This window comes from Mastomys coucha, unplaced genomic scaffold (genome assembly GCF_008632895.1).
Source record: "Mastomys coucha isolate ucsf_1 unplaced genomic scaffold, UCSF_Mcou_1 pScaffold17, whole genome shotgun sequence".
Taxonomy (NCBI): Eukaryota; Metazoa; Chordata; class Mammalia; order Rodentia; family Muridae; genus Mastomys; species Mastomys coucha.
In genome coordinates, this window is record NW_022196899.1 from 4,638,025 (window position 1) to 4,657,631 (window position 19,607).

At 45.7% G+C, this 19,607-nt stretch overlaps 1 protein-coding gene across 5 annotated transcripts in view; it reads right to left on the bottom strand.

Moving 5' to 3' along the window:
- Nucleotides 1-215: 215 nt before the first annotated feature.
- Tpd52 (tumor protein D52) overlaps nucleotides 216-19,607 on the bottom strand; it is a 78,247-nt gene continuing 58,855 nt past the window's right edge. For 3 of the 5 annotated variants that reach the window (XM_031376326.1, XM_031376328.1, XM_031376324.1), the window contains exons 2-7: nucleotides 17,285-17,400; nucleotides 14,119-14,267; nucleotides 12,013-12,114; nucleotides 4,240-4,281; nucleotides 2,907-2,955; nucleotides 216-1,794 (exon numbers count right to left, since the gene is read on the bottom strand). In XM_031376326.1, the coding sequence (XP_031232186.1) occupies nucleotides 1,672-1,794; nucleotides 2,907-2,955; nucleotides 4,240-4,281; nucleotides 12,013-12,114; nucleotides 14,119-14,267; nucleotides 17,285-17,400 (581 nt within the window). In that variant the 3' untranslated portion in view covers nucleotides 216-1,671. The remainder of the gene's footprint in view (nucleotides 1,795-2,906; nucleotides 2,956-4,239; nucleotides 4,282-12,012; nucleotides 12,115-14,118; nucleotides 14,268-17,284; nucleotides 17,401-19,607) is intronic. The other 2 variants (XM_031376327.1, XM_031376325.1) reach the window with 1 other exon arrangement.

Sequence of the window (19,607 nt, forward strand, 5' to 3'; positions counted from 1 at the left end):
GGACGAGGAGGAAGAGGAAAAGAAGGAAGAGGAGGAGAAAAAAGACTAATTGGTAGAAAAAAATCACTATATTAAATAATTGACAATATTTCTCTAGAGACAAATTTCTACAGTTCCAGTCCCCTAGGAAAATGCTTCCAGAATACCAGTTGATTTTAGAATACAACAGGCTTCGTCCAGACCACTGTCCTCTTAATAAATATTGAAGCCTATAGTACTGAGACACAGCCTTTATTAAGATTTTCACATGTAATCAAGCATAGTTTCCATTGCATCCAAGTAGCAGTCAGGAATGGCAGCATGTCATTTTGTAACAACCGACGCTGTGGCTTTTCAATTCCGGTCTGCAGGAACCTTATCCTCAATTAAATCTAGTCATGCTTTTGAAAAATGCTTTAGGTCACTCCAAGCTTGGCAATTCACATTTGGCATGGACACTGGTAAAACCCACCACAACAGATAAGTAACAGATGCGACCTCATAGGCCATAAACATATAGAGCAAAGGAGACTGTAGTGGATCAGTAGTAACCACAGCTAATAGAGGAACTCAGCAGAGACATCTGGAAGCTTTGATTCGCAAGCCCCGGCAGTTCTCAGAGTGGGAATAATGTCTACAGTACAGTTCACAGTCACCAACACACTGAAAACAAGTACAGCCTGACAAGCTCATTTGTATTAACGCCTTACAGCCTTCGGAGTTATCAACAATACCTTAGAATAAAAAAAAAATATTCAAGTTGTATTTCTCATAGAACTTTCTGTGCTTCCTAAAGGGTGTCCAATGGATTTAATGGAGGCAGTAAGTTCCCCTACGGTGAATTATTTTTAGCATTTTTATAACTGTATAGACCTAATGACTTTTTAGACTTTTAAAATTATTAGTGATGAGCATGGGAACATTCCAACTTACTGTAATATCATATACTTGTCTCACATCGTTATTCTGTCAATTTACCTGAAATTAAATTTTAATCTTGTAAAAAAAAATGCATAAGAATGGTATAATAAATAACTGATATGCTGAAATAGATGTAGCTACAAATGGCAGTTACCACGGTGAGGGCACACTCTCACCACTGGAAGTTTGAGTGTCTGCGTGTTTTTAATTTATGGAACTATTGAACTGCATACACACCTGTCTACTTTAGTCTGGTATCTTCAGAAACCCAAGATATGGTCCTCATATAACTGTTTATCCAAGAAAAACAAAATGTAGCTGGTAGTTTCTCCTTTGAAAGTAATGAAATAATTACAAGACTTTTAATAATCAGAATTTAGAAAAGAACAGTTTTAGTTAGAAACTGATTAAGTGTACAGAGACCCAAAAAGAATGACTCATGTAGATAGTACAGAAAGATCGAGCTAGAATCCGGATGTACAGTGATTTTAAGGAGAAACACAGTGGGTGCCTGCAGGGACCTACCACAGGCTCTACGATGCTCTTTCCTTTACAGAGGGCCTTCCATGCATGCTAACGGGGGGTTTCCCTGGAGTGGAGGTGAAGGTGGTTTCTCTGTTTCATTCATAAACTATTTGGTCAAAGAAATAAGTAAAGCTAAATAAAAGCACATCTGGTGGAAATCTGCAGCCATTGAGTGTTGTCAAGATGTGCTTGGCTCTCGCTTGCAGCACCCGGCAGTGGGCAGCAGGACACACACAGATCAGCAGCTCAGGGGCTCGCTGTCATCTGTTCTGGAGGCGGCTCTGCGGTCATGGTACTGGTAGCATTGGCTGTGGAATTCAGGACTTCTCCAAAATCGCCGCCAGCGGGCTTGGCTCCTCCTACCTTAGACTTTTTTTAAAAGTGTGAAACAGAAAAGACAACATGAAACAATGTTAACTGACCCTGCAGGAAGGAACTTTAAATTTACTCTTAGGAAAACATGGGGCCTCTCCTGGCCCAGCTCATTACACATGCGTATGAGAGTGCTCAGGGTGCTCACAACAGTTCAGCACCCGCTCTCTACCTTAGTGAAACGCTTGCCTCACACTCCACCCCACATCAGCTAACTGCTCTTCACCAGAAAACACGAGTGTGACATATGCATACTAAGCAACATGCCAAGAATTAGGTGAGGCAGGACTAGAGGAGGTGGGTATGGTCAAGACACATTTCATAATGTGTAAAATTGCTAGACAATAAATAGATACCCTTAAAAATAATAAAATAAGACAGTGACTACTAAATGACATTCATGAAGTCAACATAATAACAGAATTAACGGATTATACAAGAATTAAAGATCTAGTATCCAACATAAGTCCTACATAAACAGACATCCTATACACAGAAGATGCACAACATTCAATAACAAAGGAAAGTGTTTGGGTGGGTTTTAAAGCATAACAGCTCAGATTGTGTGGAAAATCTAACGTTTCAATATTTTGTACTTTCTAGACAAAAAAAAAAAAACTAGAGCAAATTTTGTGCAATTATGAGAATATTTGAGATAAAGCAAATGACTAGAGAATTGTTGTTTTAAATTTCCTGATACTCAAAGATAACTAAAGGATCCAGTGAGAGCCAGACACAGTAGCACACAGATGTTATTCCAATACCCTGGGAGTTGGATTGGAGCTATCCTATGTTCAAGGACAGCCTGAGCCACATGATAAAAACACTGTCCCACAGAAACAAAAGCAAAAGAATCCAGTGGTTAAGAATAAAAATTTTAGAAGGAAAAAAAAAAAAAAGAATTGTTCTTTTAAGTTATCCATTCTGTGTGTAGCATGCTACCACACATGCTCAAAAGCAAAGAACAGAAAACCTACAAAACCACGCAGTGTCCATTAGTGAAACACAGAGTGCGAATCTTAAAGTTCTCCACAGCCTTACGTCAGTAACACACAGTCAAGAGCCCTAAGGTGCCAGTGTGCCATGAGATCGTTCACCTCTTTACTTGCCTTTAAGTTTTCAACTTTTTCTTCAAATGACTTGAAAGTTGGGGAGTTTCTATGAAGACAAGAAAAAAAAATGTAAAATTACAAGCATTATGAAAAAGTTAGGTCTCTGAAGCAGCAGTGAGTGGCCACATTTCTCTTTGGTGTTATTCACAATTAGCAACAGGGCAGGGACTAATCCGGATGTGCGCGCTCAGGTGTCGGCATGTACACTTACCATGGAAGAGCAGCTTCTGGGCTAGCCTGTCCACCAGACTGCTTTTAAGTTCATGAAGATGGCTACTCTGAGCTATAAGTGATGCTGTCCTACAGACATGTACGGAAAGAAAGAAGCCAGGCAAGACCAGCTCTGTCATTTCCTTCCCTAACAACGCATCAGAATGCAAGGAAATGCCACCAGGAGAACCCCTAAACCCAGGCCCTACGCTTTAGAACCCTGGTTTAGCAACCCCTCTTGCACACACCACACCACCGAGACAAGCAAACTGTGTGAGGTCCCACAGACAGTTGCCAGAGAACAAAAGGACCAAAAGAGATCGGAGAGCTCGGAAACTTAACGTTTCCTGCACACTTTGGGCTTTTCGTCTCTCACCCATGAGTTCCCATCCATGGGACCTTAAATACTCACCCTGTTACAGAGGTAAAAGGGCACAGAGTAGAACATGGCCTATGGCTTTTGGCCTGTGGCCATCCCCACCGCAACCGACCCCAGGTCAGCTGCAGCTGCAGCTCTCAAGGACTCCCTAGGAACATGGATTCTCAGGCCCCAACCCGTTCTAGATTCAGAAAGAAACCCTAGGGGTGGGTTCAGCAGGCAGCCCCGTGTCTACCCTTCTGGATGACTCCAACATAGACTCAAATCCAAGCAAAGAATTCATATGGTTAGGCTCTGCCAAAGGCCCACTGATGAAAGCTGGCTGTAAGGCCACCCTGGGGTGATGGGGGCAGAGTGGAGGGTAGAAGCGGGGAGTTGAGGAGGTTTGTAACCAAAGCTAACACGGACAGCGAAGAGCCTGAAAATAACCCTGAACCACAAGAGAGGCGCCATTCTGCACTGGCACGTGTTTTCCAACTCAACTGCTTTCAGGTAAAGATTTTATAAAATGAAATTGAAATAGTAATTCTTCAAGAAAAATAAAAAACAAAAAAAAAACCAACAGAATTTCACATTTTGGATCTCGTGAATCTGTCCCAACACAGAAGAACAAGAGCTGCAAACTTCAGCGGCATTAAAGGCACAGCATGGTGGAAGTAGAAATCTAGTTCTCTACTCAGTGGCTTGGGTTAAACATCCAAAAAAAATTGGCAAGGAGCACCTCGTAAAGTCATACTTTACCTCATTGCAGGCATGCTAATCGAATGCTGAATGGAGCGGATACTGAGAGGCAGCATTAAAGAGAGACAGAAACTGGTTAGTATGCAGCGTTACATCATGAGAAGCTCACCACACTTTCTCATCAATAAAGCTTTCTGACAGTTCACTGGCTTGGCACTGTGAATAACAATCTGCTTTCTGAGGTGGGAGGGAGGTGTCAAAGTTATTCCAACAGAATTTACTGTTTGAGCCATTCATGGGCCAAATGCATCCCAGTCATTCTGAGAGCCAAGAAGACGGCCCTTGTGGTGGAAAAGCTGTAAAGCCGTGCTTTTCTGGCCTCTACACAGCAGCAAGGCTCAGAAGAGAGGTGGGAATCAGAGGTAGAAGCAGAAAACTGAGATTGGAATATGGGTCCTTAGGAATCCTGAGCGTCCATCGCCTCCCCTCAAAAGCGTGAGTGCGTATGCACACATGTACACACAACGCACACAAGCAAGCCCCTGAAAAGCCACCATGGCCATCTTTCTCTAGGTATCTGTTTGAACTGTCCGCTTTACCCAAAGGAAAGATTACTTACCAAAAGCTATGCTAAGCTAGGCTGAAGCAGGCCGGTTTCTAAATCCACCACCCACGTGATGACTCTGAGCTATTACAATTCCACAGCACTCCTTAGCAATAACTGTCTTCTCAGTAAGAGGCAGTTAGCTTTGATCTCAGACGTCCTAGAAGATATTCAAGGACCACAGAGCTCTCCATATTCTGGGGTTTAACTTCTACCCCACGACAGCACGTACAGTCCACTGACTGACAAAGCTTTGAGCCTGTTCTCCCCTAGACTTTCCTAGACACCAGCTCATCAGTCCAAAAAGATCTCCATTCTTGGGCTTCTACTCAAAACAAGCCAAAACAAAACTATTTCACCCACAGTGCTACTTCACACAGGATGTTTTAGTCACTAGCATAGCTTTTGGTAAGTAATCTCTCCTTTGGGTACAGCGGACAGTTCAAGTACGAATCCTCAATGACGTTTAAAAGCGTGTGTGTGTGTGTGTGTGTGTGTGTGTGTGTGTGTGTGTGTGTTTCTTACTGTGTCTTCAATGACTGTTGTTACAGATGGCAATGTGTTATTTCATCGAGTCTACCTGGATGTTACTATGTAATTTATGATCCTGATGTACAGCAGAATAGGATAGCTCTGGGGTCAGAGTCAGGACACCTCGGGCTATGTTCTCTTATGTCACATACCCTACAGAAGGGGTGCGTGCTGTGGTGAACTGCACAGGAGGAGGGAATTAACAGTTCTTGATTTCATCTTCTGACGCATACTGTTCCCATAATAAAATAGATAATGAAAAACGATTCTTCTAAATTCTTAACAACAGAACTTGAATCGTCTCATGGATTACCTTGAGCCCTTCTAACCAAAAAAAAAAAAAAAAACCTGGAAGAGCCACACATCCACAAGACACCTGTGACCCTAACTCCTATGACAGATCAATGGACAGCACCCACCATGTCTCCCCTGTCAGTCTGCAGACTGTTGGCACTGTAAGGGATGTGGAAGCTGTGACAAGATCACCACCCTGAAATCGGACAGGAAGTGGCCGTCTCAGATGGATCTCGGAGCTGGAGAGCCACCCTAACTTAAAGGCTGTGGAGGAACGGTCAGACCTTGGAAGAGCTGTAAGAACTGAGAGAAAGCCTGTTTCCAGGAAAGAGAGATGGGAGCACAGGCAGGATGAGAAAGGAGGGAGAGGCAGTCATGCAGGAAAGGGAAGAGAAGGGGACGGCGGACTTTCAGATTTCCTAGGCACTATCTCAGTTCCCGAGGTTTTCCGAGTAGTCGGCTGGTTTGAGTAGGGCTGGGGCTCGTCGCTAACCACTCTTCGGTCTACAAAACTGTTTTGTATTTATGCAAAACCTTCTGTTTTTACACTGAGTGAAGGCACATCAGTTTCTTTACCTCAACAAAAACATTCTTCCCTAGAATGCTCACTTCAGGAGAAGGGTCTGGCCACAGACGGTGGGCAGTGGCCAAAAAACCCCATAAACTTCTTGTTCACGGAATGAGCGCACTGTTCGATGATATCAACAAAATGAGAAGATATGTGGAAAAAGTCGAAGTGTTTAAAAGTCACAGACAAACCTGGTTACTCTTCCTACACTCATATAAAAAGCTATTCTTGTCCTTCCCGCAGCCAGGTGGCTGGGTTCTCTGGGCAGCACACAGGCTAGCACAGACTAAGGATGCCTGAGGCAAGACAGAAGGAAAGGCAAGGACCTGTTTATAAGAAGGCTTATTTTGTGTGTGTGTGTGTGTGTGTGTGTGTGTGTGTGTGTGTGTGTGTGTGTGTGTATGTATAAATCACTGGGCTGAATTTGAGTACATTTCTGTAGCTCTATTTCACAGTATAAAAAAATCATTTAAAACAGAAAGAGATGAATTGCTAGAAATAGTTTTGAAGATGAAGCCTCTGCAGCCACGTCAGTGGGAAGAACAAGTCACGCCCATCAATCCCAGCCACGCCCATTATCTAATCCCATCTACACTCACAACCAGATGAAACTTCACTCCTGGATAGCAAGGATGCTCTAAGAACAACCAGCAGCTGTTCTTTCATTCCTGGCTCCTCTACACAAACTTATACAGAGCTTCCTCAATTGATGTATCATTTCCAATTTTGTCCAAAGCGGACCATAATATGGAAACCTTCCACAGCAAAAAAATCAAAATCACCAATTAACAGACAGGCTATGGGGACCCATCACATCTACAAAGCAAAATCTACTAAAACGCTCCCAGCTTGACTTGCAGCCTACAAAGCAGGACTTATAACTGGGCATCTCCAGACACCACTGGGAGGACCCAGAATCGAGCAGATGGCTGGTTTTCTCTGCGGGCTTCTAGATCACATACTCACTCTTACGTCCATAACCTTTTCTCTTTAAAAACCTGAATTGTTTGGTTTTTTTTTTTTCCTAGATTCTGACTTTGTTGTTTAAGCTTTCCATCTTTGATAATACAGAGCAAGGAAGAGACAGGAGGACTATGCGGAGGAAAAGCAATGCTGTCATAGCTGCTACAGGGCAGGCTCACCTGTGAAAGCAGTCCCACGCTGCTCCCACAGTCTCTTCTGCCTTAACCCGTGCAAGAGCAGAACCCATGCTAGGCAGTGCCCAGGGGTCAGGAGTCATTCCCAACCTCATTGCTCTGGGACCGAGGGTAGTGGGTCCAAATCTACCCATCAGCCACTCGCACTGGCTTTGCAACCTTGACATCATTTAGCCTCCCAGAGCTCCGTGTCCTCCCGACTAGATTATCAAAGCAGTAGCATACATACTTTGGGAGCGCTCAGTGTGGTCTTACCCAGCAGGTAACCTGTAGATACTGCTACTATTGTTATATTGCTGGCTTTGGTTGAAACAGGAACTGACATTGTTTTCATAGTGTTCCCTCCCCTCCACTCCCTCCAATATCAGTGTTGTCAGTTCTAGCCCTACAGCCTACAATGAATCTGACACATAGTCAACACTCCACAAGTACAAAAGAATGAATGGACACCTTTGTTAATTAACTAAAACTGGATATGTGAATAGGAAAGGTACGGGAAGATTACACCGACCTAGTTCCTAACCAAAAGATGTCCTTCACAGAGGATGGCAGAGATTGCTTTTCTCAGGAAGGGTGGAAGATTTCAGCAAAAAGGAACTGTCTAGGATAACCTTAATAAACTCCCCAAAACAAATAAAAAATATTGAGATGTATACATGAATACTCATTTGAAAGGAAAATTCCTTGTGAAATAAATACAAAATGAGTTGTGGGTTAGCATTTCTTCTTAAATATATAAGAAATGAAACAATGAATCATCCCAGGATGCTATGAAACCATCGTGTGTGTATTTCAATGCAGCGGCGGTTAAAATGAGAAGGTTCTTGTAAAGGATTCCTCCACATTATAAAAAGCATAACTCAAATGTGCTGCCTGTATAGAAAACAACAAAAAAACAAAAGCTGGAAACATTCACACTACTTTTAGGGGTTGTCTATGATTATCGCCAGGGGCCTCACAGGTCAGTGTCCATTACAGTATCCCATTACAGGAAGCCAGCCTGGCTGAACTCTTATTTTCAAGCCCTCCAAACGACCTATTCTCATACCTTCTTCCCACCCCACTCCATCTCTCCTCTCTCTCCTTCACTGCCTCTCTGCCATCCCTCCTCCCTAACTTAGCCTAATTATTATGAATATCTAAATCTCAAATGTTAACTCATTAATTTTATCATGTTTAAAAAAAACAAAACTGATGTTAAATCTTTGAATGTTGAGGGACTGGGGAGCCACAGTTAATGGGATTAACCATCTGCTGCAGAGCAGGTAGTAAGAGGGATCTCTGGGGTTCACTCTCTAAGCTCCCCACCCCAACCCCCAGAAGGGTCAGGCTGCCAGGGCTCAGTAAGAGCCCTGTCTCCTTGGGTAGCTCCTGGAGGAATGTGGCCAGAATTTATCCTGATGACCTTCATGATCTGAAAGATGTAATTTTTCCCGATATGTCAGAAACCATGGAACTAGATTAAGTGACCTGTATGAAGGTGGCACATGCCTTTAAAGCACTTGGGAGGCAGAGGCAGGTGGATTTCTGGAGTTCGAGACCAGCCTGGTCTACAGAGTGAGTTCCAGGACAAGCCAGGGCTTTACAGAGAAACACTGTCTTGGAAAAAAAAAAATAGAATTATAAAATTTAAAGAAGAATATTTTTTCTCGTTTCCACGTTTTCATCAGAAGACTTGATTTGTATAGACTGACACATACTGTTTGTCAGTAAAGACAAGCATTGACAGCACTCCCTGAAAGTTCACGGAGCACCGTGGGAGAAGAGGCAGGAAGAATGTAAGGACTAGGAGAAGGCTGTGAAATGCCATCTTGTAAGCCTGGTACAGGGATGGCATTCACTAACTCAGAGGAGCCAAGGCTGCTAGTCCGAGATCTTCCCTTTCCTGACAGTCGCTGCAGCAGGGAGGGACTGAGGCTGGACTACTGGCAGCGAAGAAGCCCGAGATGCTGAGAACAGCCTGATGTGAGTGAGCTGCCACCTGAGGCTGGCAAAGCCCTGGCCTGTTCTGCTTCTGAGGACCATGTCTGGATCCACGGCCACGCAGCGGCAGGGGTCTGTGTTAATCTCCACAGTCCACGGAACCACCAAAGGGCATTCGGACATTCCTACTCTAGGCTGCAACCTGAGACCATGTTGACGTCCAATGGCTGAGCAGAGCTGGCTCCGCCCCTCACTGGCTGTCACACTGGAAAGAGCAGGCCTCACCTGGGCAGCACGGTAGAGCTGGCCCTGGTGATGGGCTGTGCCTTGTGGTGGGGTGTCCCTCCACACCACCACACTGAGAAGAGCAGAGTGGTCTCCATCCGTCTTCTGGACCAAGCCTGAGAGCTGGCCTCCACAGGCTAGGGAGAGCTAGTGGACTGATCAGCTACCAGGACCAGATCCAGGACTTTGAGTTGGACCACCCCCGTATCTACCCATCTATGAACTGCTGGAGCATGTGAAGGGGCCGGTCCTACAGATCCAAAGCTGAAGTTATCTCATGACATAAGGCAACAACAGGAAATCTTGAGAGGAGTCCAGGTAAGGATCTAGTACTGGGAGCGTAGCAGAAGCCGAACCAGCCCGATGACTCACTGCAATGAATATTTGTAAGTAAAGCTGTGTGGACCAAAGGGTGTACTGTGTGACACACTGTGACACACTGCAGCTTTCACAGTGAGATTTTTGTTTTCTGTTTTGTTTTGGTGGGGGAGGATGCAGGGGTAGAGGGCAGATACAAAGAGACGGGGACTGAGTGGGATCGGGATGCATGGTGTGAAATTTACAAAGAGTCAATAAAAAGCTAAAAAAAAAAATAATTAAAAATAACAACTGGTAAAGGGAGACAGGAAGGAAAAAACAAAACAAAACAAAATAGTAGCAGCTGCTCAATGGGCTGCAGTGAGAGCAAGGCTAGGATGATGATGTGCACCACTCAGAAGAGAGATGGGGACCCAGATGCCCGTCCTGTTACTCTTTAAGCATCTCCCACTGTCTTCTCCAATATCAGCACATATAGGCAGAGTCTGCATGAGCAAGGGAAGGTGGGCTCAGCACCACAGTGCTCCCACAGGCAGGACAAAGCATACTGTGTGTGCTTAAAGAAAAGTTAGTGGCGAAATAATAAAACAGTAAAGTACGCTAATAAACCAAATATTGAGGAGTCCGTGGTGAGCAAGCTCTCACACGACGAGAGCACCATAACCTTTATAAGACAGGAGAGTTAATACCACGAGACAGTACATGTGCAGTCTATTACAGTTACACAACAGGACCCCACGCGAAGGAGAACTCCAATCTCTTTACAAAAGCACCCCAAGCAAACTATCAGACATGAAGAGGGAGGAATTCTGTATGCCATGGTAAAATTGATAGTAATAATTGAAACTTCAAAAGTCATTTCCATAGCCCTCACGCCACAGTGTCAGATCCTCCTCTCACGTGGTTCATTTACGCATGGTATACAAGGAACCCTCCGTAGGAATTAGAATGCACTCAGGAGGAAGATGCCACAGAGGACAGACACAGGGGAGTGTCCACAAAGGCAGCGCCTCTAACCTCACACACATCTTACACGACTGCCAGGCAGCAGCAGGGGTTCCAACTCTCCTTACCTAAATGAATGTGAGAAAGCTTGCAGTCTGTAAGAAGCCAGAGGAAGCGTTAAAACAGAAAGGAAGTTCTGATGTATCTGTCACAATCAAATAACCTGTTTTCCTACGGGTGCACGATTTACACAACCCCTAGAACACTACAGATTCGGACAGCATTAAAAGAAGCAAGGGCACACCAGGTGCCCCCCCACTCAGAAAATGTGTCCTTATGACATTAAGCTTAGAACAATGTAGCTCTCAAATATAAGGCATGAGGAAATAGATTTTAATACACAGTATAATATACTGATGCAACAAACTAGTTCAGCTAACAAAATTCTGGTTGTAAAACCTATTTTTCTCCACAAACAAAGCATACAGACTCATGCAATCTAGGCATAAAAAAAGACAAACGGAAAGTGTGCACACTAACACGGGTACAGCCAATGTAAGCATGTTGACTATGTTCCGCACTATTTAACCACAGGGGTAGATGGAGGCACAAAAGCACCATGACGTGGTTTTACCAAAATGACAAAAAAAAAAAAAAAAAATTCTGCAAACTAATCTCAAATACAAACACACAATTTTAAAAAGAAAAACTCAAAATCAAGACCTGAGCCCGACTGTGACCGTGGATAAAGCTTATGAGTTGATACAAACCAGCGCTCACGTAAACAACCTTGGAGCCACACCATGACACACACATGTCACACACAGACACTGAAGCCCAAGCGTGCACTTCGATGCTCTTGTACTCATCCCCTGAAAGGCACCTGGCTCTGCCCACAGCCACACATTTGCGAACACCACAGACGTACTTGTATGCAGGATCAAGGACTGGGATGCAACAGTTTGCAACCAGAATTTTTCAGCAGCCCTTAAAAGGCTGAAAAGACTCACAAGATGCTCATTTTGGAGGTTAGAAACACTAGGCCTTGAAGAATTCAGGCAAGCATTTCAGGCCTTGGTTTGAAGGAGTACCCGCCCTCTCTCTAACAGAGTAGAACCCAGAAGCACCCAGACCAAAAGGCAGGGAGGGACCAACAACAACCAGTGTACAGTTTGCCACAGGAGTCAGCAAGGAAGAGGCACACGTACTTCACGTCTTCCAGCTTTTTGGTGATGACAGAGCCAACCGATGAGAATGCAGCAGAGGCCTTCTGCCCAGCTTGCGATAGCGTCTCAGATGTCTTCTTGTATCTATAGACAATGATGAAGGAAAAACAGGAGGAGAAATGTCAGCTAGGCTTTTCTGTAAATTCTTTCTGGTACAGTGGTCATCACCTGTGGAAGAACTCAAGAGCAAAACAGTTTTAAGAACTTCCAACGTTCTCCACAACTATCGGGACATCAACAGTCCTACTATGACATTTACTGTAACACTAAAATAGAAACGACCACTCCACCTCATACCGACCAAACACGGAATCGTCAAAAGCGTCAACCCTCTCCACTTCAGAAATTAGTGCTGGGGCATTGCGATTGTTTTTGCTATTGTTGTGATTTTTGTTGTGTTTATTTCTGTCTGTTTTGTTTTTTTGTTTCTTTCTACATCTAGATCAAATACTGGGAACAAACATGGCTCCTGGTTAGTATAGTCAAAGATTAGTTCCCTGGATAGTCTCCTCTGCCAACTAATATGAGAAAAAAAAAATTAAATGAAAAGATGAATGTACTAGAGGCATCACTCAGGGATAGAGCGCTGCCTAGATGAGCAAGGCCACGGGTTCCAAGGAAGGAGGAGGAGGGAGAGGCGGTCAGGATCCCCTCACGTACTGTCAGGTGGGCACTTACTGCAATGGTTGTCTCCTAACTTAGCCAACTCACAGACTGAGATCAAACACAAAAGGTACCTACTGATAGAAGCCTGCTCCTCCCCCACCAGCTCAGTAACGATGCTCGATCACAAAAGCAAAAATCTACGGGGCTGGCCTCTGTTCTTAGCACATAGGAGGCACTGCGGTGGAACAACCTTGGGCTATTAGAGCAAAGGAAAAAAATGGCCATCTCCACAGAGGGCCAGAAGCGAGTTCAAACCCTGATTCTGCCACTCTGCGTGATTGTAACCTCCAAAGGTCACTTACCTGAGCCCCATTCCTTATTTGGGGTTATCGCATCACCCAATCTGCTGGGTGACACTGAGAACTAATAACACTCTCTGCAGAGTGGAGATGTAACATGGCCCCTCCCTATACTGAAATTGATAGACCTGATAGTTCTATGATCGCCAGCGGATGCCAACAGTCACAGCTCACACTGAACCCAATCAACTCCACATGTCCTCTGACATGACCGCTAAGTAACTAAGGGTGAGGTGATATGGTGGTTTGAATGGGAGCCACCATCGAGGGTAGGTTGTGGTACGATTAGGAGGTGTGGTCTTGTAGGAGGAAGTAGGGTTGGCCTTCAAGGTCTTAGAAGCTCAAACTAGGCCTAAGGTCATTTTTACTTCTGCTGCCTGTGGATCGAGATGTAGAACTCCCAGCTCCTTCTCCAGCACCATGTCTGCCTGCACACCCGCATGCTTCTCACCATGATGGAAATGGACTGAACCTCTGAACCTGTAAGCCAGCCCTGATTAAATGTTGTCCTTATAGTAAGAGTTGCTGTGGTCACGGCAATGGAGCCTTACTAAGACAGGAGGAGTATACAGCACCGACATGCTGGAAAAGAGATGACTCGTGTCCCAAGCTGTACACAAAATGGCGGGAGGCTGCATCACGTTTACACAAAACAGCACGTAAGTTAAAAACTTAACTTAATTCATTTTATGTCTAAAATTTTCCATTTAATATTTTCTGACTGTGTGGAACTAAAACTTCAGGAAGAAGAGAGGAGAAACAAAGGAGAAAGAGAAGAAGGAGGAAGAGAAAGAGGATGATGAAGAGGAAGAAGGAAGAGCAGAAAGAAGAGGAGGAGAAGGAGGAAAAGGAAGAGAAAGAAAGAGAAGACAACAACACAGAAAGGGAAGACAACTATCCAACATTTTCGAAACTTGAATACTGTCCCTTCAACCTGTACATGAGATTCTATTCCTTAGAATGTTCTGGAAAACCAAAATTAGAAAAGAGTCAGGTACTTTGAAAGAACTGGAAAGAAAAGGCTGTGTGATCCAAAGAAAAAAACATGGAAACATCCTCTTCCTCTCCCCAGAGAAGAAAAAAGCCCTTTACGCTGGGACCGTGTGCAACCCAGGGAACATACGCATTGGTTGCGGTCACGTCCTGCCACCCTTTGGCGATATTCTGCTTGAATTCCTGAAGTGAGGTGATCCCAAGCTTCCGCTTGATCTCAGCGAGATGCTTCTCTTTGGCGGCCAATACTTGGGACAGAGTCTGGATTTCTTCTTCCACCTACAGGGAACAGGGTGGAGGAGGAAACTCAGTAAGAGCCGTTCTGTAAATTACGGAGGACATCAAAGCGAGCCACGCACCGATGCTATCTTTACGTCTGGGGCAGTATGTCTGTTCATTTGAGACGAGAGTCTCACTATGCATCTTTGGCTGGCTGAAAACTCTCTAGGTAGACCAGGTTGGCCTCAGATTCACAGAGATCCATCTGCCCCTGCCTCTGCAGTCCCAAGATTAAAGTTGTGTACCACCACACAGGGATACACTTACTTTTTTTATTAATTTAGCTGTCTCTTTATAAGCAAAGTTGTTTAGTAAGCGGGTACCTAATGCTTTCTCCAGCAGAGCTGGTCATCCTGCTCTGTCACCTCGGCACTTCCCCCTCCTACACAGAAGAAAATACTCAAGTCACCTCTGTGACACCTCTGTGCTGACATCTCTCCTACCAGAGGCTTCAACTGGACCGCCCACAAAAGCTGCTGTTCCTATATCACATCAAGTCATCTCCATCTCCCACCAAAACATGAACAACCAATCTTCCTGTATATTTCATAAGATTTCATAGTGGATCTGCCAAAACCACAGTCATATGAATTAAGCAACATCCGTTAGAGCCTCGCACTGTGTGGAGTCCCCAACCCTAGAACAGGCGTTCCATGGCTAAGGGTTAGTGATGTACCCGATATGAAAGAGGAGCTGGACTTAGCGGACTAGCTCTTGTAGTAGCCTTTGAAAGGGAGAAGCTGAAACAATTTGGATGCAGAAGCGCTAGGTGCGAGGGAGATCGTGAGACGTAGGAACCTAAGCACCCAAAGGAGAAGAGAAGGCTTGCACCAGAAAGGCTGGAAAGAGCAGTGTCGCAGCGTGAGACGGGCACACCATGCGGAGACAGAACATTGAAAAGGGGGATCCTTTGACCGACTCATCAAAAGCCTCGTCCTAGGCTTGCAGCACAGCCTTGGCCTCGGCACCATGGGACCTGCAGCACAAGTCAATAATCCCAAAGCCAAGAGGGTTTAGGAAAAGAACAAACAGCTTTGCTGAGTCAGTTTCAACCAGAAAGTACATCTGCTAAACTCAAGCGATACGCTGTTTAACAATGGAGAGAAGACTACATAGAATCTAATGAGGGAGGGGAGAAGGAAGGAAGGAGGGAGGGAGGGAGGGGGGGAGGGAGGGGGAGAGAATAAATATGAGAAGTATGTCAGCACAGCACTGAGACCGCATAATGGGCAAGTGAGTATAAAATAAAGCCATGGTCCTCTCTGTGCTCCATCTTAGACATGGCCGCGGAGGTTGCTCGTATATACACTGAAGAGCAGACCATGAGAAGGAAAGAGCAAGAGAGTGAGAACAAATACAGTCCAAAATCAGGAAGTGGTACACTTCACCCGATCAGTAACAGTGACGGGCAGCCAGAGCCTCGCCCAGGTTTTCAGACTGGCACCTCAGCTGCAGGGGCAAACGGCTCGCCTCCTCTGCCTTCCCCACCAAGGCTCTCGCAGTGTCGCATGCCCCTCGCTCTTGTTGGTTAGCGTATGCTGCTACGGCTTTACTCTCTTCTCCCAATAAGGCGGGCAAGGGAAGGGCACGGACCCTAAGAGTGCAGGCGAACGGAAAGCGATGTAAAGAAACACGCGTGAGAAAGTTGCTATGGGGGGCACAGTAAGGGAGGGCGTGGTGCTGAGCACCATGGATAAACACACACCAAGGGGACACGGGGCAGGGGTGGGGGTCAAACAGGGAGAGGCCAGGAGGCAAATGTGATAGGGGTGTAAGATGTGAAATCCCCGGATAATCAATAAAAATATTTATGTTGGGGGAAAATGGTAAACATGGGCTTTGCCACCAATCCTGAGTAGCATCTCTGGAGTCCATTTGGTGGAAAGAGAAGTGACCTCCATATGTGTGCCCACAAATACACACACACACCACACACACACACACACACACACACAGACACACACAAAGAGAAGTGACCTCCATATGTGTGCACACAAATACACAGACACACACACAAAGAGAAGTGACCTCCATATGTGTGCCCACAAATACACACACACCACACACACACACCACACACACACATACACACACACACACACACACACAAAGAGAAGTGACCTCTATATGTGTGCCCACAAATACACACACACACCACACACACACACACACACACAGACACACACAAAGAGAAGTGACCTCCATATGTGTGCCCACAAATACACAGACACACACACAAAGAGAAGTGACCTCCATGTGTGCCCACAAGTACACACACATACACACACACAGAGACACACACAAATATAAAACAGTGTTTTATATTTAGATATATACAACAGACTACTAGCACCCATAAAAAGGGAACTGGTTCCTGGCAGATGATCCAACAGGAATGAGCCCTAAAAGCGTACTACATTCACTGATTAAAAAAGCCAAAATACCAAGGCCATGCATTGTATGTAAAATATCCAGACAACAGTTAAATTCATAAGAGGAAAAAAAGCCAGCCGAGAGAAGGGAGTGGAAGCGGCTCCTTGGCGAGTCCTCTTTGGGACAGGAGGACGATGTTCAGAATCTGAATGACAGCAGCGGGATCCTGGCTGCGCGTGATGCTCATCTGCGCACTGTGAGACAGAGCATTCTATGATGTTACAGAAGACAGCTAGGAAAGGAGGGAGTCCGAATGTGTCCAGAAGTCAGGCTGAAGCCTGAAGCAGAGAGGGAAGGAAAGGGAGGAGAAGGCTAGCCTCGATCCATAACAGAAGCAAAGACATGGAGGGACCCATGCACCAGGGGCCTGACAGTGCGGCTCTCTGTACTTCCTCCCGCTCCTCCCATGCCCACCCAACCCACACGTTCCGTCACATGAAAGCCCATCTGGGGTGTCACTTCATCTCCTTTGTCCTTTGAGACTCTGGGCTGTGCAAGCTTTCTTTCGCCTTAAGCCTCTTACCGTAAGGTGCCTCTGCAAACCCACAAGGCAAAGCGCGAGGCCCACACACTCTGTCCCTCACCTTCGTGAGTTCCCGTCTCAGCTCCTCTTGCTCCTCCTCCGTCAGCATCTCTGGAGCACCTAGCGTGGCAACAGCATCCTCTCCTTCCTCGGCCACTGGCTCTGTCTTCAGCAGACCTTAGGGTTAAGGAGGAGAAAAAAGAATCACGTCAAGTGTGAAAGCTAAACTAGATTCCTCTACAGCTGCTCCACTGTCCCAACCAGAACAAGTCACCGAGGTTATAGTCGTCCACTTTCTTTCCGTGTGGATGCTCACGTGAGATCAGGGAAAGATAAAAGAAAAACCCGGGATAGCCAATAAAAGCCACGCACGTAGCATGCTAACAAACGAACTAAGAAATCCCCTTCCCTCTGCTGACACTCATACTTCACTCTCAGGATAAGTATGGCAGAGCAGAAGAGTGGGGTCCCACCATGATCCACCTTTATATTACATTCAACGCATGCCTATAATCCCAGCACTCAGACGGAGACAGGACGGTACCGACGGTCACTTACTCAAGGCCCTCTTTGGCTAAAATCAAGCTCAAGCCCAGCCTGGATGACAGATCAGGTCTCAACAATACAAAACATCCACCTTTAAAACACTGCCCAAGAGCTGGAGAGATGGCTCAGCGGGTAAGAGCACCGACTGTTCTTCCAGAGGTCCTGAGTTCGAATCCCAGCTACCATATAGCGGCTCACAACCACCCGTAATGAGATCTGACGCCCTCCTCTGGTGCTGTCTGAAGACAGCTACAGCGCACTTATTTATGCTAATAAATAAATCTTTTGAGCCAGAGGGAGCAGGGACTGAGCCAATGGGCTCTACCAGAACGAGTGGGGTTGACCAGAGAGAGCAGAGGTCCTAAAAGTCAATTCCCAACAACCAGATGAAGGCTCACACTATCTGTGCAGCTACAGTGTGTACTCATATCCATTAAATAAACAAATAAATAAATAAATAAATCTATCTTTAAAAAAAGAAAAGAACCGCTGCACAGCTAAGTCAGCAGAGAATAGATGAAGGACTTTAAAGTCTGCCCACGGAGAAGGTTGTATGCAGACAATCTGCATAAAGGAGTCAGGACACAAGTCAGGTGCCCTAATGAAAGCTGGTTCTTGCCGGGCAGTGGTGGCGCACGCCTTTAATCTCAGCACTTGGGAGGCAGAGGCAGGCGGATTTCTGAGTTCAAGGCCAGCCTGGTCTACAGAGTGAGTTCCAGGACAGCCAGGGCTACACAGAGAAACCCTGTCTCGAAAAACCAAAAAAAGAAAAGAAAGCTGGTCCTGCTGCTTCTGTGTCTGCTCATTCTTCTTCCCGCATGCGAGCTAAAGCAGGAAAGTCACAGCTCTTATTAAAACTGCACCTCACCAGGATGAGCCCTGAGAAGCACAGGAAGGGCGGGGCATGCCTGCAATCCCAAGGCCCAGGAGGCTGAGACAGGAGGGCTGTGAGTTCCAAGCCAGCCAGGGGTGATACAGGGAGGCCCTGTCTTACGGCTGAACAGCTCTGTGTTTCTAAGTAGAGACATGACCAAACGGCAGCATGGAGACTTCCAAACCCACTGTATACGTTCCCTGAACCAAGCCCACTATGAAGAGCACATTGGCCAATGGGGTAACTGTCTTCGGATCCCCGCTTTCCCCGCCCAAGCCCCAGCTAAAATATCAGGTGGAAAATCTAAAGAGCCAGCCGGGCGGTGGTGGCGCACGCCTTTAATCCCAGCACTTGGGAGGCAGAGGCGGGAGGATTTATGAGTTCGAGGCCAGCCTAGTCTACAGAGTGAGTTCCATAAAGAACCTACTAAGCCCCTCAAATTTTATTTTATTAAGGTTTGAATGTCAGATATCCCACATGGGGTTTATTGCTTTTATGTCTGAAACTTTGGCCTCTACCTCATGGCTCTGTTTCTGATAGGTCATGGAGTTTTTAGAAGACAGAGCCTCAACAAAAGAAGGGTGAGGAGTGGGGGGAGGGACACTTGGGGGTTCACAGCCTGGCCGTCTCTGTCTTCTCAGCTTCCTGACTACAGATGCAATTAGGACCCACCACCTCGAGCTAACACCAAGCCCAAAGTATAACCTCTCAACTACTGACCTGGAGTCCACCCTTCTCTTCCCAGGCTGCTTTTCCTGGGTATTCATCACCAGCAACAAGAAAACAAATACATAGCTTAATCTAATTTTTAAAATCAAAGTGAATTCAAAGAACCCATTTCTTGGTCTCACTATGTAGCTCTGGCTGTTTTGGAACTCACAATTACACCCCAACAGCCTCTGCCTCTCTGCCTCCCTCCCCCCCTCCTCTCTCTGCCTCTTTCTCTCTGCCTCCCTCCCTCTCT